We start from the raw sequence: 21977 nt of genomic DNA, 5'->3' as shown, positions 1-21977 counted from the left end.
CATGTTATCTCATATTTTGTCTCCTGTAATGTGTGTGTGTGTGTGTGTGCATTGGTTTCCTTGTGATCACTGAGGTTGGTTAGCTGCTGTTGTAACATGCCAAAGAAAGGTTTGTAATGGTAATCCAGATGAAACGTGGAGGGGGAGGGTTTTTTTTCTTTCCATGCAGCAGAGGAGGAACAGCTAAACTGAGTCAAACCATCGAGGCGATGAGCTAAAATGAAAGCGGGGAGTTAAGTTAAGAAAAAAGAAAGGAAAGAAAAAAAAATGGTGGCAGCATGAAAACAAGCCAGGCTGGTCCAACGAATTCACAGATCAATAGTGATTGATCACATCATGTTAAAATGTTGACTCGTGTCCTTGTGGGATGATGGATGAATCAAAGACAAGAGGAAAGTGATCTTCTAACCGAGCCCAAACTTAAATAGTCGAAACCTGAAATAACTTCAAATATAGCTACATTATTTTATTCATAATTTTCTATTATCATTTTATTTACAAACATGGTGGCACAAAACACACTAATGCACGTCACTGTCAACCAAAGTTAAAACAAAATATAAAATTGTAATATACATGGCCTATAATATAAATAAATTAAAAAAAATGCAAATATTTGATTTATTTATAGAGTTTATATTTGTACTTTTGGTAAATGAATGAATAGATTGTATAGATGTCGACCTTCATAATTTATAAGTTTATATATTGGTACATGTACAAATTTGAGGAGATTAACTTTGAAATTATCTTAACAATTTAGCAGCCTGTTTTGTTTTTTCTGAATTGAAGCAGCAGCTCCACCTCTGTGGAACTACACACCGTGTGACCTGTCTATTTCAACGCAACTACCACGACGACCCCTTGTGGACCCGTAAAACTCGTGTATATGTAAACCTAAACATGACACAACTGGGAGCATTAACCATGCTAAATCACAGAAATGATGACAGCACAGATCAGAGAGAAACAGGCTCCATATCAGAGCTTTAAATTTAAATAAAACTTATGTTACAATCTAAAACCAAACATACACCTGAAGCCAGGAGGAAATGGCTGTAGACCTACAAGATATTAAAAGGGAGAAATTTAAATATTTGACTTTTTCTATAAAGCCGAATATACGCTATTTTAATTTATCGAAGCATGTAGTCTATTAACGTCCTTGCTTTTCCTTGTTTAGTCTACGGATCATTTTAACTTTGAACCAATCATTTCATCTTATTTATTTATTAGAAAATTATATTTTATCTATGAAGCTGACATGGACAATGGCGAAAGAGAGGGGGGTTTTTCCGTGATATTTTTTAATCTGCAAAATAATTTATATACAATCATAATCCTGATATAGTTTGTCGTGTAGTTATCCTCTAATTTACTATTTCCTGACGTATAAATATCATTTAAATGAAATAACCTGACACATATTTTAGTCATTTTAACAATAAATCTGAGGAAAGAAAGAAGGAAAGTTACAATGACTGACTTCGATCCCTGAACACATCATCTTTACAGTGGCACAAAATATTTTAAATATATATATATATATATTTTATGGTCACTAATACATATTTTAGCTCCCTCTCCTTTTACTTGGCGGGTCAGAATTTCACACTAAAACTCTGGCAACTCCTACAGAATATTCTCACAATTTTACAAAACAAATAAATAGAAATTCTTTCATCTACTTCATATACCCATTTCCCTCTGGTTAAAAGCAGCAGAGCTCCACAGTCGGTTTCACTGTAATGAATGAGAGGGTAGATATTGTTGGACACGTGTCTGGAAAAGGTCAATCATTTCAAAATGAATTTTAAATTTAAAAAACAAATAATTTAAAACCCAGGTTGCATGAGGGCATTTGTCCATCTGTCCCCTGCTCAAATTAAACTGTTTAGCGGACAAGGAAAACAATCTAATGAGGTGTCAGCAAATCAGATCATTTCCAGTGGAAGGGTCAGTGCCTCCCAAGTGCTGCCTCATATCATCTTGGCCGGCAGCCAAGGCGTTTGGATCCCAGTGTGCTGGACTCCAGCCAATAAGGTGTAACAAGCTGATGGATTGCAAAGATGGCTGTCTCTTATTCTGACTTTACTCAACGCTCTATGAGATTTTAATTTAGCCGTTGATCTGATATTTTAACTTTTTATTTTTTATTTTTCCTTTGTGAGAATGAAAGCAAACAATATAATACATGGTTCTGGCGATATGTTTCTCTCAAATAAGCGGGCTAACACATTCATTTTATTCAAAGTTTGGAGTAATAAATACAATTATAATCTCCTTCTGTTGATCAAACTGAATAATAAAAAAAATTATAAGGAGAAATTGATAGTTGACTGGTTTCCAGGACGGGAAATATACAACAAATAAACAAACAAACAAACAAATACATTTTTGCCGCAAGTTTCCCGATCTCTCCGCCCATTGAACTGCACATTACACCATCTAGACCTCTAGGGGTGTGATAATTTCCGGCAGCCCCTGAAAGTAGCAAGGTAAAGTTGCCGTGTGTTCTATGAAATGGCCTCTAGATGTCAGTATAAATCTGAACTCACAGCACAGGGCGAATCAGAGAGTCAGGTAATCAATAATCAAACAGACTGGAGTCCTAACTTTACAAAATATCACGACATTTTATATTGTGTCTGTAGTTGAGAGATGAGACTCTGATGAGTCATGGTGACTTCGCCTCTGACACAATGACAAGATTTTATAGCCTAACTTGATCTCTCTCGCTGATCTGCAGACTGTATTTATATGTTTTTCCCTCTCTTTATCTTAAATATAATATTTCTGGCTGCGCAAGGATCCGCAGCCACTCGTCAGAAGAGTCCCGCCTCTCTAATATCCAAAATGCGCTGTTTAAATAAGCAACCAACCAACCACGGAGGCTGGAAGATCCATCTGACATTACCAGAGAGCATCACGCTGCATCTTGACGCTGGTCATCTGCCGGGTGTCGGGCGGATGGTATCAGCTCCTGGGCGGGACAACACAGCCAGCTGGCGGCGTTAAGACACTTGTGTGTGTGTGTGTGTGTGTGTGTGAGAGAGAGAGAGAGAGAGAGAGAGCGAGAGAGAGCGAGTGGAGAGATCAGTGTAACGCGTCTTCGGGAACATCACCGGGACTGTTCGTTCTGGCACCAGCAGTTCCTCCAGGAGCAGAGGGTGGGAGACACATTAACAGACAGAGCAAGCGCTTTGCTTGCTTGGAAGTGAGTTTCTGTTGCGGTGATCCCTCACAGGCTGCAGCTCAGCAGAATGCGAAACATGAAGCTGCAGAACAAAGTTAAAAATCCCACCGCTAACTGCGTCAAGTAGTCTGCTGCGACTGGACTGCAATCATGTAGCCGCTTTCTGGCTGTGAAATCAGAAGGATGTGCACATTTATGTAGATGTCATGCAGGGCATTATGAAGAGAAGCTCATAGGCTGTGAGGTGAAGTCTCGGTTCGGGGAAAGCAGAAACAGGACACAGAGAGGTTTATTTGCGCTCCCGGTCCCGTTCACGCCGCCTGCAACTCCTGCCACTCCAGCCCAACATGGCACGGCTTCGGAGGAAAGCGTGTGTAGCTCTGTTTCTCTTTACGCTATTCATCTTTGGGACCATGATGGGATTGAGGACCCTGAAGCCTAGTGACGGTTTCTCGGATCTGGCTCCGGGCTTGGAGCTCCTGCCGATGATAGGGGGAAAGATGGACCGGCGTTCCGTGGCTCGTGACGCCACCGCGTCCCCGGGTCAAGCCCGCCCGGCTGGCAGCAACACCAAGGCAGTTTTGTCCAACTCCGGACCCGAGGGGAGCGTATTTTATGATGTCCACATTTTTTACTACATCTGGTACGGCAACCCACACATGGACGGCAAGTACATCCACTGGGACCACATCCTGGTGCCACACTGGGACCCCAAAATCGCATCCAGCTACCCGAGAGGGCGACACATGCCACCTGAAGACATCGGCTCCAGTTTCTACCCCGAACTAAATCCGTACAGCTCCAGGGACCCGGACGTGTTGGAGTCCCACATGGAACAGATCGGAGCATCTGCAGCAGGTACAGTTTCAGAGATGCACGGGGTACCCTGAATTTTCTTGGAGAGAGAAGAGCTGAGTGTTGTGTTTTCTTTTGTGCTCAGCAGCTGCGCAGAAATCTGGCTTCTTAAAGCGCAAAGTTGCCTCCTTTTCTCTTGAGGGGCACTAAACATTTTCAGCACCACACATCCACTGGACAGCTCCCCTCACGCTCAGCTGAAAGCTTTCCTCCCCCTGCAGCACAGAGAGAAACTTTCTAACTATGGAAACCCTGCTTATCTGAAGATCAACTTCTTTGGTCTATATAAGTAGCCCATCATCCTGAGTTTAAAATCTGAGACAGGAAACTTAAGAATGAGTTTCAACATCCTCATTTTAAAAACGTCAGTAACTAATTTAGTATGTTTTGTGATCATTACTCCAATTAATAGAAATACTGTAGGCAAAAATAATAACACAATATTGGCTTATCATTATGATAAATTTCGATTTAGTGTCAATAAATGGCATTTGTAATAACTATTTAGATGGTTAGTATCTCTGAGATTAAGATCTTTTCTCCCCTTTTCTCTCTTTCTTCATTCACCTGAGAATGAGACATTTATAATCAGACAACCAATAATTAAGTGATGGACAGACTTAATGATAACAATAATAACAATAATGATAGAGATTTGAAATCTCTAAGGGGAATGAATTAAGGTTAATTCAAAGGGTGTGTAATGAAGTTAAATTATCACCCAGCTCTAATGTCCCTTATCTCCATTTCAGGCTTAGACCCTTTTTTGGATGTCTCATGAAATATTAACAGGCACAGTATGTTGTCTTTTCAAAAACATGTGCTGCTTCCCTAAAAAGACAGTAGCGTCCTGTAGTCTGGTGTCGAGTAACCGCCCCATGTGTCCAGCCATCAGCAGCCAACACATGATAGGCCCTGATGTTTCTGTCCTCCTGCTCAGTAGGTTATTGTACACCATCCGGAATGATGACCAGGCCATCCAACCCTCTGAAACCTCACCGCCCTGACAGATGGATCACGGCACGGCTGGCTCACAACACTCAGTTTAAAAAAAAAACAACAACAAACAATCCATTTAATTAGACACCACAGCCAGCCTGAGTCTAAATAGTTCACTTGGCGTGATGACTGATCCCCTGCCACTTCAGAGGGCCTTAAATAAAATGAATAGCAGCAGCCATATTCTTCAATACACACAGACATAGTTCAGCATTGTAATCTAATAGTCCCCACAGCTCCTCAGCTCCAAGCAGACATGAGTTTAATGAATTAGCTCTGAGTGCAAATCCAATGTGCAAGCATTTCTCTACTGGAATTTATGAGCTGTCACAAACTCCAGCTATGCAGAGAGATTGCAACTAAAACAAGACATAATAAATGGTCTTAAAATGACAGGCGCATATTCATCAATCAGGTGAAAGGCATGGGTGATGGGCAGGTGAGCATTCAGATAAAAACAATCAACTCTTCTCAATACAGCCACGGATGGATTACTGAACTGATACTGGGAGACACAAAGAGACAAAAATGACTAGAGAGAGATGCAAAAAATATCTCAAAGAGATGAAAACATTACCACAAAGAAGCAAAAAACAACTATAAAACCTCCAAAATGCCCACAAAGGGACACAAAATGAACACAAGCATGTAAAATTACCACAAGTAGATACAGAACAATGCTGTTTGTGGTCATTTTACGTCTTGCCTCCTGTCTAGTAGGTGTCAGGGGCCATTTGCATAACTGTGCCTAAGGGCCCACTGTCTCATTATCGATTCATGCATACAGCGTATTACCACAAATCTGACCAGCATCTTTTTAAGCCCTGTGTACAGTGATTAGCCTAATGGATTACCAGGGTAGATTTTTTTTACAGTGCTTTCAGTAAAAGCACAACTGACTGTCTTCATTCAGCGATCTCAAATGGGTTTGTAAAACTGTGTGAAGGGCTGTGTGAAAGTCTCACTGTAGATTAATGAAAGCAAAAGTGTTTCACCTCTATTTCTCCCCACAGGATTGTCAACATTTCTTACAATCAGCATGAAATCTATACATCATTCCAACAATGCATAAGTTCACATTTTCAGTTTGGACAGATGTTCTCAGCAGATAACAGCGCTCTCTGAGGTATTAGCCAGTGTCTTTGGTCCTGAATTGATGATCAGACTCACATGTTTCTGTGTATCTCCAGGGGTTCTGGTTGTGTCCTGGTATCCTCCCGGTCTGGCTGACGACAATGGGGAACCCGCTGAGGATTTGGTACCAGCTGTACTGGATGCTGCATATAGACACAACCTCAAGGTAAAAAGACATCAGCACATTTTGAATGTGTGTGTGTGTGTGTGTGTGTGTAAGACCTGAAACAAAGCAGGGAAAGAGTCCAAGATTCCAAAAGAGAGCAATGAATCAAATCTATTCTGAGGCATGATATTCAGCTCAGTTCTCACTGCATACACCAAGCAGTCACAGGAAAATGAGTGTTGATTTTTCAATTATTTGTCCATTTTAATTCAACAGCTATAGATGGAAGAGTTGGTTTCCCCAGCAATAATGCTGATATAGACTTTGTGGTGGGCATTTAAAACTTTTTCCCCCTTTTTATTAATTAAGCCTGCTTTTAACCTGGTAAATGCCAGTAGACAAGCTTCTTCTGCGTGGAAGACTGAGCTACAACAGCAGCAAAAATATTTGCAGATAAAATCAGACATAATACAAAATCAGACAACAGAAAACATTACTAGAGACGTGATAATATTAATATAAGAATTAAAGCAGGCTAATAACACACACAATTAACAATAGAAGCATTCACCATAGAGTTTACCTGCTTTCAGCAGTTGTTTGAGTTGAGATGGCAAAAACATTAAAGGCCGACTGTGTTTGTAAAGTTTATCTTGGAGATAAGATCCACAGCTATACAACATAATATCATCTGCGTAGCATAGTATTAAGTTTCATGTGCATTAACACCAAAACTATTTATGTAAAGAGAAAATAAAAGCAGGCCAAGCACAGAGCCTTGATGCTCTCCATTAGTGTTTTGGTCTGTACTGGACTTAATCTTCACACAACCTTGGCAATTACATCATACAAAAGTCCAAGTGCTAAAAACTGCACCTGACTTTCAGTCCAATAATTGTGTTGTCATGGAGACAACCTGAGTAACTTTGTTTGTGATTGAGACCAGGGTTATGTCTGTACGCAAGAACAGTAACCTTTTTACTTAGGGGTACATTATTTTCAGGCACAGTTTAGGTGCAGATAACCAGCTTTCACACACTACAAACTAAACTACAGAAAGACTACAACTGACACAGACATTGTGCCATATAGTATTTAATTAGCCTAATTGTGTAAGTTTGTTGAACTCAGATGTCAATGCCTGGAGAGATACCCATTACTTTATTTCTGAATGTTTGCCAGAATATGAATGAGGCTGAGGTTCAGTGAGTAAATATGATTGTCTGTCCATTATCTCTTCATCCATTTATCCCACTTCAAGCACAGTGACACAAGAGCCAGAAAAGGATTATTGATGCTTCACAGAGATGAGCAGTGAGCTTTACACCGCTCAGGATTGTAATCTCAAACCAGCCGTTGTGCTGCGGTGACTTATAGATGGAAACTGCAGTTTCCCATTGCCACTGGAGAGTAAGATTGAGAGCTGCTGCTTAAGCTCAGCTTGTTCTGCTGTGTCTCCTATAAAGCTGTCTCTGCTACTCAGGGGTTTGACTCCGGATGTTTTCAGCTGCAATGACATCCCCAGCATTAGAGTGAAAAAAGGGTCAAAGAGCTGCTGCTGCTGTTGGATCAGTTGTTCAGTGAGGACTGAATGAGCTCGGGAGCACATCACCAGGGTGGAGAGGTGGGGGAGCAGCAAAACCACATGACCAATTGCCAATTAGGTCGGAAAATGTTACGATGGAGAAAATAACTGCCATCCATGTTGGTCCCTCTGCCTCCTGTCACTGTATCACAGGCTTATTAAACTTTTACGGGAAACCCTTGCTCGTAATGCGATACAATTCAGTCAGATGCTCGACAGATTCAGATCGAGAGAGCGTAAAAGGAAGACAGTGGGAGAGAGAGAGATACAAAATTATACAAAATTTCTGTAAAATGAGTTAAACAGAGATGTGTGCACGTGCTTATGTACTGATCAAAAGCTACTCAGGGGCCATTCTTTCTGTATAACTGAATTTGAAATTACATGTAAGAGAGATAAGCTTGTAAGACTTTTCCTATGTCAAAGCAGGTGCCATTAATAATGCACCAACAGCATTAGCACAACACTACATATTTAAGTAAAGAAAATTCAGACCAATGACATGCTAGGGGACCAGAAACAAGATAAACCCTTCACGGGTCTTTGCTGAAAAAGAAAAAGAAAGCACAAAGCATCAGCATTACTGTAAGGCTTTGTTTGAGTTACTATGATTTTTAGAGATGAAACTATAAGTTGTTTAATAAATTACTTGATCTGCATAAAACAGTTATTGGCATCGATTGTTTCAGTAGTTGAACATTCTCTAGTTCCAGCGTCTTAAATATGAGGATTTGATGCTTTCCTTTGTTATATATAACTGTAAGCAAATATATAGGCATATTTTACTGTTTTGATCAAATAAAACAGTGTTATTAAGATGTAACTTGGGGAATTGCAACAGGCAACTATTTTGACACTGAGGCCATAGTATTGAGATTTTCTTGTTACTTGTTACTTTTTGAGTCCGTGTTTATTTAAAGGAAACACTCCTGCCCATATTGGAGAGGTGACACACAGTTCTGAAACTCTGAAAATCACTGCTCTCCCAAAGCAAGCTTCATATATCTGTGTTGACGTCAGCAGGTTACACATGTAATTGTATTTATACAGGTGTATTGAGTTATGTATAGGACTAAAAATAACCACAAAGCCTACAAATAAACAAGTTGTATTTACAGCTTGCTAAAGTTATCACCAAGGTTAATTGCAAATAAAGTAACTGGAAGGATAATCATTGTAACACAGTTAATTTCAGAGTCTGTATCCTGATGTGAAGATAAAGATAATTTATTTTCTGGCAGCGATGTGACACATATTGACCTCGTCCTCTTTCTAAACAAGTCTGAGGAGAGGCAGTAGGTTTGTTAGGCCAGCCTGTCAGATTTGATATCACACTTGTTTATTCTGATGTTTGGCTGCAGGCAAAGAAATAATGTATCTCTGCGAGGGCACGACAAGAACGACGGGATTAGATATGCAACACTGAGCTGATGAGGTTTTGTGCATAACGCTGTCAGGAGAGAAGCTAATAGATTGAATTTAATGCCACACTTTATTGTCATCAGTGACCCAGCTAGCATGACATTACCATAAAAAGCGAGGAGGAGGCGTGTGTGGAAAAACAGACTGTGACATGCTTTCTACAAATCACTTTTAGTATTTCTTTAAAATAAGGGGCTGCTTGTCTTTGTGTCTTATAGAAGAAAGCTTTAGAATAAAATTGCATGTACAGTAACATGTTGAATGCAGGGTTTCTAAACATCCTCTCCCAGTTCTCCTTGTTTTTGATGAACTCCTCCCACTCCCTCTGCACAGAAGGACATTTATCTTTGAAGTGCTTCCTCTTGCATAATCTCAACAAAACGCTGACAAGGTAAAGAACTTTGGCTCAGATCATCTGGAACCACTAATGCGAAAGCAACAACATTAAATAATTTCTTTGCTCTTTTCTACTAAGAGGCTAAAAAGAGGGAGGGAAGCCCAAGTGGGGAAGACAGCGACAGATGGTCTCACAGGAGCAGTGGCAACAGCCAAAAATGTATCAGATCAGGATTCAGGAAACACACATATCCGTTTGTAGCAGCAAAGTGGCTACCAGCTAATCTGAGAAGAGAATACGTGAGCAGCATTGTTTTGAAAGATCAGGCCTTTGGAGAGTCTAGTGTATAATTTCGCAAATATTAGTAAAGAAAGAAAGCACTGGGAGGAATGAACTCTCAGGAATACTCTCATTTAAAACACACTATAAACTTTTATTCTGTGAGAGAAGGATAGGATACCTGTCTGTGGGTGCTTTGGTTTCCATCTGATATCTCCACCCTTCCCTGTCCTGTACTGTTTGGCTTTGTTTGTTGCAACAGCACTCCTCCTAACTGAGAATGAGGATTACAATGAGCTTGGCGCTCTTCCTAACTCAGTGCTTGACAGAGCAATCAAAGGCAGCATGTGAGTCTTTGAGCTTCATGGGGCATGAATATGACAGTAACCATTCCATGATTAATGGACAAGTTAACCTATTAGGGACTATCTTAAAAGAAGATTTTGATACAGTCTTTGATACTGTCTATAGTTTAATGAAAACCAAGTGACCTGTGCTTCTGGAATTCCTGGGTGTGTGGGGACCCAGGGTAGATGCCAGTTTTGCCTGGTTGGTAATGCAGCCTTGCCAGCATTGGCTAAGTATGCACCTATTGTGGTGTACATAGCTTTAGATAAGAGAAATACACTAAATTACACATTTGGCCTAAGTGCATATTCAACAGTAAAAATGGAGATGAATGAAAATGGGAGCAGAGCAAACCTGGCAAAAACAAATCCACCACACCGGCAGTCCCACTGCACATAGCTAAAAACACACAGATGCCTCTTTGGGTAACACCACAAAAGAAAGCAATGTATTTTTTTTAACTATTATATAAGTTGAACAGCATTTCAGCAGCACCCACACGCAGCTCGTGTATCATGTATTGTGTATGGCTGTTGGGTTGGAGAGCAGATCACATGGAGCCTCCACAGCAGTGCTGCTGCTCGACCTCAGCTTGAAGAGGAGCTGAAATAGTCCTTCTGCCCAGGGGAGGGTGGGGGCGGTTTGGTGGGGACAGGGGGTGGGGAGTTGGAAGCAGGGTGCAGGAGGGAAGGAACAGAGGGGAAATGTGCATCATGGGTCCTATGACTCAGTATGCCTCTGAACAATTTACACCCTGAGGGGCTGTAAAAGTTCTATCTAGTAAGTAGGCCATGTAGTTGCATGTACGTTGGGGAATATGGCCCATGGGTGCCCAATGATGGCATCAGCCACACTTTCTTGTTTCCAGATGCAGAGTAGCTACGTGCAGTCTTTGGCGACCTTACGTCGGTATCTGCATCCACTGGCTTTGACCACAGAATGAAACTGACAATCTTGAGTAAAGAAATGCTCCGTTTTGTTCAAACTGATCTAATTTTCATAAAGGTCTGGACCTTTGTCTTTATGTTGGCTCAGATCCCTCCCTTAGCGCTTTCTGCATGACATGGCACTAAATTCCATTCTGCTCAGCATAAATCACGCTGGGATTGTTCCAGGCTCATGCTGTCAATGTTTATGAGGTATCAAAATGCGTCGACTCTGTCTCATTTACCTCTAAATTACCACAGAGTAATGGGCCAGTGTGTTTGGAAAATGAGTTTAGTTTTCTAGTGGCCTACACTCTGCTGCAGTGAACAGGAGAGCAGAACCCCCCCATCAATGATTACTATGTGGCTTTGTGTCCTCTAATACCCCAGAGCTTTTCAAAATAGGTTTGTGTTTAATCTCACTTCAGTAGGCATTTACTTCACAAGAAGTCCAGAGAGTTATGGCTTCATAAATACAGACAGCCAGGATCTCTCTTCCCCCATACCTCTTCAATGCATCTTTCACCATCAAAGTGTACATTTTGGTGCACATAAAAGCACTAAAGCATTATCATTAGTGGCATAAGTGACTCTGTTTTTTTGCTTCCTGTCTATAGATACTGGCAGTTTATCTATAGACATCTGCAGTTTAAAACAGTTTGCAAGGCTTTAGTCTTTTCCAAACATCACTTAAATCCACTGGTACACTTACGGTCAATGTCACAGTAACATACTCACTGTTGCCAACAGACATTTTTCCACAGAAAAACTCTGCAATGCAGCTTCCTGATACTAAACCATTTTAACTGACACTTGGTACACCATTACAACAACTAACAAAGATTAAATGCAGTGAACAAAAAATGCTTTTTCATTTAAATTTGTTGCTATATAATGGCTGCTTTTTAAGCTAAATGTTGGACCAAATGCAGGCTTACCTTGGGTTTATATCAGGAATAAGACAGGAGCTCCACATTGTAGGTTTTCACCCTTGTGTCAGTTCAACTGATGACATCTTGCATCCATTTAGTTGCTGTTGGCCTCCATCATCTCAAAAAGCCATTTTCCTTCACATTGTTCCCCTTGGGTGTCCACTGCCAGAGAAGAAAAGTGTTTCACTTTGATCATACATTATTCAAAGTCAGTGGATTCTCAGGCCATGCTTTAAAATATTCAACTTTTTGTGTTCATGTCACTTCAGGTCCCTTGTTCCTCTGCTGCTTTTGTTCATCGATTATAAATTCCCATTTCTTACAGAGCCATTATCTGAGTGTTACAAAAGTCTCCATCTGGAGAGGCACAACTCAGGGTGAAAAACAGTTTTCTACAGTGTGACAGAGTTTGTCAGGAAACTAAAACAGAGTGAAAACATGTCTCTTTACAGCCACATCCAAACCAAAAGGATCTGATGGCACTAAGTCAGAAGTATTTCAGTGTTACTCTTAATTTTACAGGTTTTTAGAAAACATTTAACAAATACAGTCATCTGTGACATGGCACTAGGGTAGAGAAACTAGGTGCCTGAAGTCACGCTATACTTAAATGACTCACTTGTTTTGCAGCCATTGAAATTGATTGAAAACTCATAGTCAGTACTCGCTAAGGTCACCTGTAAGTGCTGGCTGTGGCATCGTTTTTTTTAACCTGCTCAGGGACGAAGGATGAATATTAGCTTCTTAGCTAACTCCGGCACATTTATGTTAAAGTGTAAACTGCAGTGTTAATTAATGTGCATGTGTGTCCCTGGCAAATGAATAAATAAATAAAATAAAATGATGACTTATTTACAAATCTAATCCACAAAGTACAAAAAAGGCTGTCTTGGTCCTGTCCCATGTATGTCCACATGCATGTATGTATATGATGTTTTGTATCGTCTGCATATGTCAATCACTTTTTATGTGTGTGATCATTCTGCTTATTTTCCCAGGTTGCATTTCACATCCAACCATACAGAGGACGGAACGACCAGAGTGTGCATGAAAACATCAAGTATATCATTGACAGGTAGGCACTTGTCTGACTGCATTCTCCATCACTGTGTCAACACAAGTAGAAGTCCATTAAAAATTCATACATAGTTGAAAAAACAGTAGTTACAAAACTACTTTTACTACTTCTGTTTTACTCTAAGTAAGCATTTTTGATTATGTAAGGCCTGTTTCATGACTTATGAATGCGTTTTTGAAGCAAAAGCTATTTTTCCAACCTTTAGTACTGGGGTTGCTCTCAAAAGGAGCACCTAACCCAAAAGCCCAAAGTCCTCAAAGATATTCAGTTTCCCAAAAATTTTAAACAAGAATTATAAACTTTCTTCTTGTGATGTACAGTTTCCACTTTTGTTTCTGCTTATGTAGTATTAGTGTTTTTTAGCTTCTGGGGCTAAAAGTGCTGTTGCTGTAACAAACACACCAAACTCTGTTTAGAATTCTTGATAGTCTTAAACGTTCTTTGTTGGGTTTCTGAAATGAATGCTGGCTTTTAATGACTGGTGAAATTGTTACATAATGTTTCTTTAAGTTTTGTATAGCTTCACCATTTTCAGCAGATTTGTGTTCTGCAGAAGATAAACCCTTTCCATCTTCAACATCTGCTTTCCTCTCGTGTTATCCTCATGTCTTACTATCAGCTTGAAACAGAATATGTCTAACAATCTACATACAGATTGCAGAGGCACTTGTTGACCACATAAATGCTCCTCAGGGCACAATAAACCATTTAAATTGGTTTTAATGAACCCACCTAGCATGTGACTCAGGAGAACGCTTATATTTTCTGCCCCACAACTTTTCTATTAAGGCTTGTTTTCTGTGTGATCCTGTAAGGAACAATCCAGCCTCTTGACTTAACCAGCTGATCATTTATCAGGTAATTGTTTCAGCACTAACTTGCCATATGATTATTCTACTGTTTTATTGGCTTTAAAGGTATGGTGACCATGGAGCCTTCTACAAGTTCACCACCAGCACAGGGAAGAGTCTTCCTCTGTTTTACATCTACGACTCCTACCTAACTCCTCCAGAGTCCTGGGCTGAATTTTTAACTCCCACCGGCTCCCACAGCGTGCGCGGCTCAGCTTATGACTCCATCTTCATCGCCCTGATTGTGGAGGAGCGCCACAAGCACGACATCCTTGCAGGTGGCTTTGATGGCATGTACACTTATTTTGCGTCCAACGGCTTCTCATTTGGCTCTTCCCACCAGAACTGGAAGGCCATCAAAGCTTTCTGTGACGGCAACAATCTCCTCTTCATCCCCAGCGTGGGACCTGGTTATATAGACACCAGCATACGGCCATGGAACAACCACAACACACGCAACCGAGTGAACGGTCGTTACTACGAGACAGCCCTGCAGGCGGCACTCAATGTGAGGCCAGAGATGGTCACCATCACATCTTTTAACGAATGGCACGAGGGGACTCAGATAGAGAGAGCGATGCCTAAAAAGACAGTGACCCGCGTGTACTTGGACTATCAGCCACATGGACCTGATCACTACTTGGAGCTGACCCGACGCTGGGCGGAGCAGTTCAACAAAGAGAAGGAGCAGTGGCTCATGTGAGCTTTCATTAAACTAACTTGAAACAACATGATCTAGTGGATATGTGTGTACACATCAAAGATAACAAAGGAGAGGGGAGTCAATGTAGAGACTGATCAGTGGAGATGTTAGTACACGGACATGCTTTTACCTCCCGGATCTGGGAGCTCCTGAAAGTGTGTGTTCAAGATTGCACACACGCTCATCTGCAAGAACAGGACTGTGTTGACTTGAGTAAAGCAGCATTAACGGGTCGGTCTGGGGAATTTTGCTCCAACTTTTATTGACAGGTCAGACTTCTAAAATGCCCTGTAGGCCAATCTCTCCTATCTTTTTTCACTGATTACAACTTGTTTCACAATTAGCTCAAACACTCCCACTATCAGAAAAACTACTGCCTGACATATTAATAAATGCTATGTGTCACCATGTAAAGTCCTCATTCCCCACTAACATTAAATAGAGCTGATTGCAATGGCAACAGCAGGACACATCTATGGTTTTTCAACAAGAGGTTCTTAAACAGAATGAGTTGAATGTTAGTCTTGTCTTTGCCTGTGTTCAGAGAGCTTGTTAAAATGGTGATGACATGGCATTAAAAGAAGAGTGGTGTTATTGCAGCCATAATAAAAAAAACCCATATCCTCAACATGAGTCTCCTGAAATTAAAGGAACAGCTCAGCATTTTGGGAAATATTTTTATTTGCTTTCTGGCAAACACTTGGCTGAGAAGATCGAAACCTCTCTCATGTCTGTCTTAGCAGAAAAACTGGAAATGGGGGGAAATAGCTAGTCTGATTCTGTCTAACGGTAACAACATCCACTCACCAGCACCTTTAAAACTAATTTATCAACACACTATATCTTGTTTGTTCAATCTATACAAAAACCAAAATGTAAAAATGTTTTTGTTTTGTGCTGGACTATTTCTTGACCAGATACAGTGATTTTCAGGAGTCTTTGTTACCTGACAAAACTTACAGTTACTCCAAACTTCTTATCTAACTCTCAGCATGAAAGGGATCATGCTAATTTCCCAATATGCTGAACTGTTGCTTTAAAAGTTTTATTTCAATTCATGCAGTATTTTAATGGGGTTTCAGATTGTTGTAATTCTGTCAAAAAGGCTGCATCTGTGAAAACCCCTCTTGGAGAAACTTCAAGAAAAGTATATCAGCTGGTAAATAAACTAAAATACCCTTTGAGTATTTATACATTTATAGCATGCAGATTAGCACTGCTTCTCTCCACTGTGCTAAACAACAAAGATCTTCAGTGTCAGAGTATGTCAGTCCATGTCCATGTGTCGAAGTAAACAAGTCAGACAGGTCATTAAAGGGCAGTTACACTAAACTTGGCCATAAGGTTCTATTATTATATTATCAGTATATTATATTCAGAGACCTACCTGAATTAATCTGATTTTGGTGTAATTCCCTTTAAGGAAGGAAGCCATGTTTTTTGTGGGCACACATTACCTTCTTTCACTCAAGTATAAACCACAGAAAGAGAAGCTGAAAGTGCTGAGGCCAGGGGTCAGTGTTTAAGATAAAAACGGACCACTGACGGGACACTCTGCTGTATGGATTTGTGTGATTTAGATTTGATGAAATCCTGCTGTCTATTAAAGTAAAAGGTACTGTCAGACAGGAATTTTTGAGAATAAAAGTATGCTTTTTGTGTCTTTGGTTGATTTTCGTGTGAAGGGCACTTCTGAGTGGTTTCTGCTCGTTTTTTTTTTTCTTTTCTTTTTTTCTATGCAGTTAGACACTTGATTTCACATGCCATTAAGAATCAATAATGAGTAAAATGTCCAGACCTAAAAATAAAAAACAGATGTGCATGTCTCAAATAGCTTTTTATATATGATGGAGAGTAATGATACTGAAGAAAAAAAATGTTTTATTGTGGCTGTGCCAAGGTTAAAGTTTATATCAGGCAATGAGCATTTTTTAAAAATGCCTGTTTTTAACATGCAAGTGACAAATTTCATACCTGAATCCACTTGGTCCATGTGCAAACTAACAGCTCAAAATATTACAGTATTTCCCAACTTGTAAATGTAGCTTAATCTACAACATAAAACAGAGTTATTGTAACTGTTTGCTGGTGACCAATTGTAGTGTAAGCCTCACACTATTTAAACTGATTAAATCATTTATTTAAAAACAGTTCTGGACTCATAAAATTTGATGCACAGTCAGTGCAGGTCACAGTGCTCATAACACTTTTAACCACTAATGAAATAGTCACAATATCAGCTCAAACCATTGTATTCTCAGTCAAGCCACACTGATTTGACAATACAAAAAAAGATATAAAGATTTCTGTTTATGCAAAAAAAAAAAAAAGATCCCATGTTATAGCTGACCTTGCTCTATTTTTCTAAATAAATAGTAAGAACTGTGACCCTCAGTTTAAAATCCCACATAAACCTATGATAGTAGACACATGGTAAGGCAGAAAATATGATCATTAGAAGAAGAAGAAACCCCAGACCTTAAAGCAGCCTCCAGAACAATATCTGTGGTTTAAGACTTGAGTTGTTCGTGAGTTTTCATCTTTCCTGGGAAACACTAATTCTTCTACATGAACATGAAAAGGATTCATCTTTTCTCAAGAGGCCCCAGGGTCAAAGCTGGTTGTGCGTCTCAGCGTGCGTTGAGGAGTGTGGAGAGATCAAAGGTCATTCTTTTGAGCCCTCTGACAGTCCGTATTTGCGCTCCAGCACATCAACCGTAGAGGAGAGGGCACTGGAAACAGAATTAAAGTCATTTTGAGTTTAATGTGCCGAGTGTCCTTCAGATTGAGTGTGGGAGGGGGAGGGGTAGAGTTGAGGGTCACAGAGTAGAGTACAAGCAACAAACTGACTCCATATGGTATTTTTTAGTGAGCATGGAAAAGCATTAGATACATCTGTCTATACTAAACTGTAGCCATTTTCAGCCAAGCCATTAAATGCAAAACACCCCTGATTACTTTCAGTAGTCCGTTTAAATCTGCACAGACTTGCCCACATTTTGTTTACCAGTTACCAGGAGATTCATAATGATAGCAGGTGCTGCAGGTGGCTCATCCTCCCAGTACACTGTGCTGACGCTGTTGCCTCAGTAAAGAGTACAGCAGTCAACCAAAAACACTGGCTCTTTCTAAGAAATTAGGCTGTGCTCAATTTTGGTCCATATACTGTATTTTCATACAGAGTTGTGAAGTTAACAGGAAACCTAAAAGCATGGTCACACTACACTATGTAAATTTAATCTGTCACCTATTCACTTCTGTAGACTGTTTTACATCCTAATAAATCCCCTAGAGTAGTATTTTCTTAAGGTTTGTGAACTTACATATAGCACCTTTAATCTTCCCAGATCCACCAGTAAACAATGCAGAGTGCAGTGTAGAGAAAATTTAGTGGGTATCATTAACAGTTTTGGTATTCTGAAAAAAAGCCACATGCCCCGAGTCTGGTTCTGCTTGAGGCTTCTGCCTCTTAAAAGGAAGTCTTGCCACTGTCACCTAGTGCTGCTCATTGTGGGAATTGTTTGGGTCTCTCTCTGTAAATATAATATAAAAAGCACAGTCTAGACCTGCTTTATATGAAAAGCTCCTTGAAATAACTTCTGTTGTGGTTTGGCGCTATATAGATAAAATTATACTGAACTGCAGGAGGTGAAAGCTAATTAGGTCCAAGTAACAGAATTAACTTACCAGCCTGGCCTGATGATGTGGTATTTGCCGAGTGCTGATAAGTCGACCACTGTTGATCCGAGGCGGCTCTGGTCTCCTATTGGTCCACCATCCACCACCACTGCTAGTTTGGGCCAGAGCTCCTGGAACTCCTTCAGAAGAAAAAACAAACATCCTTCAAACCTAGATTATGTTTTAAATCATCATGAATATGAGACTCTGACAAAAGCATCTCTCAGCTTGTCATGTATTATTTTTCTTTCATGCACTCGCACTGCACTGCACCCCCTCGCCCGACTTACATGTACTTCCAGAGTGCTGGTGTGTGAGCTGATGTTGGCACTTGTGAGTGCCAGTGGCTCCCCACACATCTGGCAAAGGCGTCTCATAAAGGCATGGTCTGGGATGCGTACGCCTACAAGCTGAGGGACACAAAAACATGACTGACATTTATTAATAAATCATTTGGAATCTTTGGTATTTTATTTTCAGTAACATCTACTTAAAGGAGAGGACCTACTGAGGTAAAGGGGTTGAGATCTGTGTTCAGTACTTCAGACCTTTCAAACACCAGAGTGACTGGACCAGGCAGTAGGTCTTCTAACAGCTCTTTCTGCACCTTCACCTTACAGTACCTGACCACAGAAACAAAAACAAGCCATGTTCGAGTTGATCTGTTCTTTTATAACCAGTGATACTGTAGGTCATATGCTGAGAAATTCAACTTTAGATGTCACTGCGCTGTTAAAGCATTGCCAGTCTAAGATGTTCTATATTTAAACTGATGAAATGATTAGTGTGTTTATGTATTCAGTCAATGTAAAGAGAAGTAAACTATGCTAAATGCCAAATATTGTCCCGTTCCAGCTTCACAGCTGTGAGAGGCTTTTTTTGTTGCCGTTTTTCTTTGTGTTATGTAATAGTATACTGTAAAATCAGTGAGTTTTGGACTGAAACAAGCAATTGATGACATCAGCTTGGGCTCTGAGAAATTTTTCTGCCGGTTTTATAAACCAAGTAATTAACAAAAATTAATTAATTTAAAAAAAAAAAAAAAATCATCACACTCATCAATAATGAAAATAATTGTTACTTGCAACCAGAATGTTGTATTTCAGTAGTTCACCATCCATCAGCCTGCATGTCTCTTCTGATTTATTTATTTATTTGAATTCTGACAAAGTTTAAACGTCCCTCAGAGAAATGAAACACAGTTACATGGATAGTTATTTAGCCAATTAATTAATGAATTCAGGAGAATTTCTGTGACAGGTGTGCTTGTTGCTTGAAATGTAAAATGTGTCTTGTTGGTGTAGAGATGTTATCTCTGCCTCTTCTACGTGTGACTCCTCTGTGTATGACTAATATGTTTTTGCAAAATAGCAGGTCTAGAGGGAGACCATCACACTTCTGAGCGACTGACACGAACACACAACAGCTACCACTGATATTTTAAATTGCAAATAGATCTGCATTAAAACTACAGCTCTATTAGAAGTATCAGCATGCCATGTTCGCTCCAAAACACCAAACAACAAAACTGGCCCATATCACAGTCCTCCTCTCACTCTGGTGGTAAAAAAGGAAAAACTTACTTATAGATATCCTGAATTTCTCCTACACAGATGGCCAGTGGTTTCTGTCCATTTCGTCCTTTGATGTCGTAGGTTTTTCTGATGGCTTCAGAGTTCTGGGCCAGACATGCCAGGCCATAGATGGTGTCTGTGGGAACAGCAACAACATGGCCCTCCTTCAGGGCCTTAACTGTGTGATTCAGGATTTCAGCACCATCTGCAGTTCAAAAACAACGAGGGTCAATGAGACATCATCCACAACAAAGGCATCCATGATAACAAAACAGAGGCTATAAACATTTTAAGGAATGAGGGCAGCACATATAGTGACACCTTTATCTTATTTCATTTTATTTATCCATTTTTTTGCCAAATGAGTATCAACATAAGCTTCTGTAACTCTGTCAGCAGTGACTAACAAACGAGAAAAATGCCATCTGTCCTAAAATATAATCCTTAAAGTAACTAAATCAGGTTTACTATAAAAAGAACAAAATACTCACTGAACAACACTTGGTGTTGTTGAACCTGATTACTGACCCCTGCCATAAAGAGACACCTGACATTATCAATCAAAGTTTGTTGTATGTGTATGCGTGTTAACTTTATTGCCCAAAACTACTGAACTCACTACTGACGCTAAGTTCAGTATATATGTTGACGTCCACTTTAAAAACAATGTGGGACAGGTCTATATCATAGATGGCCGAACGGGAAAATCGGGAATCTGATTCAACACGCTGCAATGTCTACTGACAAACAGCGTAGACAAATCTTTCTTCAGTAGCTAAAACATGTCACAGACATTCACCTGTTTTAAAAACAGACGGTCTACAGGGACCCACGTGTACTTCAGCTGTGATATAGCTCACCTGTTTGGCCCTCCTGATGAATAGTCGGCCCGTTGGAGGTCGGCGGCAGTAAACGCAGCACTTTGGTCTTGAGCTCTTTACACATCTCTGCTCCGAGTCGACGAGCTTCGACTGAAACGTGAGCTCCTCTAGATTTGATCAATTCAACAGCGACGTTACAAACCGACTTCATAAAACCAAAGCTACAGGCGCGGATGTGTCGTTTCACAGCCGGGGAGCATGTTCCTACCGGACGAAATTAGAGACGTCTTCCGGGTTACGCCCCCAAACAATGACGACATGCTTCTTAAGGGGCCAGCAGCACGAAAGAGAAAAGAATTTCTAATACTACAGAGCGGGAAATGTTCAATACAAACTAATTCAGGGACTTTTTTGTGACCAAAGTTTTAATTAAATTATAATTTATTATTTAACATATGGCCCATAAATGAACAACCACAAAATTGTCTCATAAATAAGCAACGGACGGACAGATATTTCTGTAAGTCATTTATACTCCTTGGCTTTTTAAATAGATACTTGTATTTCAAATCACTCAATCGATGATATCCAAGAAACATTTTGCAAGATAATGCTACTAATTGCTCCGTGGACTTGCTACTCTACCACCTTATATCCTTAAAAACTCTTAATATGTTAACACTAAAAGATTATTTTTGAGCTGCCGAACCATTTGTTTTATTACTTATTTAAGTTTGATATTACTAAAATAAATAAACACATGAACAGATATTCAAATATGTGGTCGTAGCTCACTAAACTGTGTCTGTCTTAGTTTGAAAATAATGCAATAAAATACCTGGAAAAGCATTTTCTGGCATGAATAGTATTTCTTCAAACTCTCAGGTAGCCATTCCGCATATTTAGTGATTTATAGTCTACGTAACCTGTCTGCCTTCATAATCAGTCATTCATTAGGAAAATTGAAGTCACCTGTGTGTGCCTGCTTAAAAACGCAGAGAGCACACACACTACAGAAATGCGGCGTTTATAGGACAAATATGTCTGTTGTCATGACCTCTGACACAGGTAACAAATCATGCACTTTTTCAGCGTAGTTGTGTCATTATATTTCTCTAAGTGTCTTTGTAAAACAGTTACAGGCTGTACAGAA

At 40.0% G+C, this 21977-nt stretch overlaps 2 protein-coding genes across 4 annotated transcripts; one reads left to right on the top strand and one right to left on the bottom strand.

Annotated features, from left to right (window-relative positions):
- The first annotated feature begins 29 nt into the window (after positions 1-29).
- On the top strand, positions 30-17235 carry LOC108898662 (glycoprotein endo-alpha-1,2-mannosidase-like protein). The gene is made up of 4 exons (XM_018698631.2): positions 30-4054; positions 6241-6350; positions 13118-13194; positions 14115-17235. The coding sequence occupies exons 1-4, from the start codon at positions 3544-3546 to the stop codon at positions 14749-14751; spliced, it is 1335 nt and encodes a 444-aa protein (XP_018554147.1). The 5' UTR covers positions 30-3543; the 3' UTR covers positions 14752-17235.
- Positions 16613-21751, bottom strand: yrdc (yrdC N(6)-threonylcarbamoyltransferase domain containing). Of its 3 annotated transcripts, none has more exons than XM_018698655.1 (7): positions 21663-21751; positions 20864-21088; positions 20013-20208; positions 18938-19052; positions 18720-18860; positions 18439-18569; positions 16613-17483 (listed from the first exon to the last, which is right to left on the bottom strand). In XM_018698655.1, exons 1-7 carry the CDS (start codon positions 21682-21684, stop codon positions 17417-17419), a joined length of 897 nt encoding a protein of 298 aa, XP_018554171.1. In that variant the 5' UTR covers positions 21685-21751; the 3' UTR covers positions 16613-17416. The 3 variants fall into 3 exon arrangements, with proteins under 3 accessions (XP_018554171.1, XP_018554180.1, XP_018554197.1); XM_018698664.1 differs by having other exon boundaries at positions 18720-18839; XM_018698681.2 differs by having other exon boundaries at positions 20864-20991; positions 21663-21728.
- Positions 21752-21977: the final 226 nt, after the last annotated feature.

Source organism: Lates calcarifer, linkage group LG15 (genome assembly GCF_001640805.2).
Source record: "Lates calcarifer isolate ASB-BC8 linkage group LG15, TLL_Latcal_v3, whole genome shotgun sequence".
In the NCBI taxonomy this organism is placed as follows: Eukaryota; Metazoa; Chordata; class Actinopteri; family Centropomidae; genus Lates; species Lates calcarifer.
The sequence above is the reverse complement of the archived record's forward strand: the minus strand, read 5'-3'. Positions and strand labels throughout refer to the sequence as shown.

What these genes read in the sequence shown, in the direction of transcription:
- LOC108898662 (XM_018698631.2), top strand. Translation starts at nt 3,544, where the DNA reads ATGGCACGGCTTCGGAGGAAAGCGTGTGTAGCTCTGTTTCTCTTTACG. An exon ending in CATATAGACACAACCTCAAG is followed by an intron (nt 6,351 to 13,117) that starts GTAAAAAGACAT and finishes TTATTTTCCCAG; the next exon opens with GTTGCATTTCACATCCAACC. An exon ending in ATCAAGTATATCATTGACAG is followed by an intron (nt 13,195 to 14,114) that starts GTAGGCACTTGT and finishes TTGGCTTTAAAG; the next exon opens with GTATGGTGACCATGGAGCCT.
- yrdc (XM_018698655.1), bottom strand. Translation starts at nt 21,684, where the DNA reads ATGCCAGAAAATGCTTTTCCAG. An exon ending in CCAGCACTCTGGAAGTACAT is followed by an intron (nt 18,570 to 18,719) that starts GTAAGTCGGGCG and finishes TTTCTTCTGAAG; the next exon opens with GAGTTCCAGGAGCTCTGGCC. An exon ending in CACATCATCAGGCCAGGCTG is followed by an intron (nt 17,484 to 18,438) that starts GTAAGTTAATTC and finishes TTCTGTTTCCAG; the next exon opens with TGCCCTCTCCTCTACGGTTG.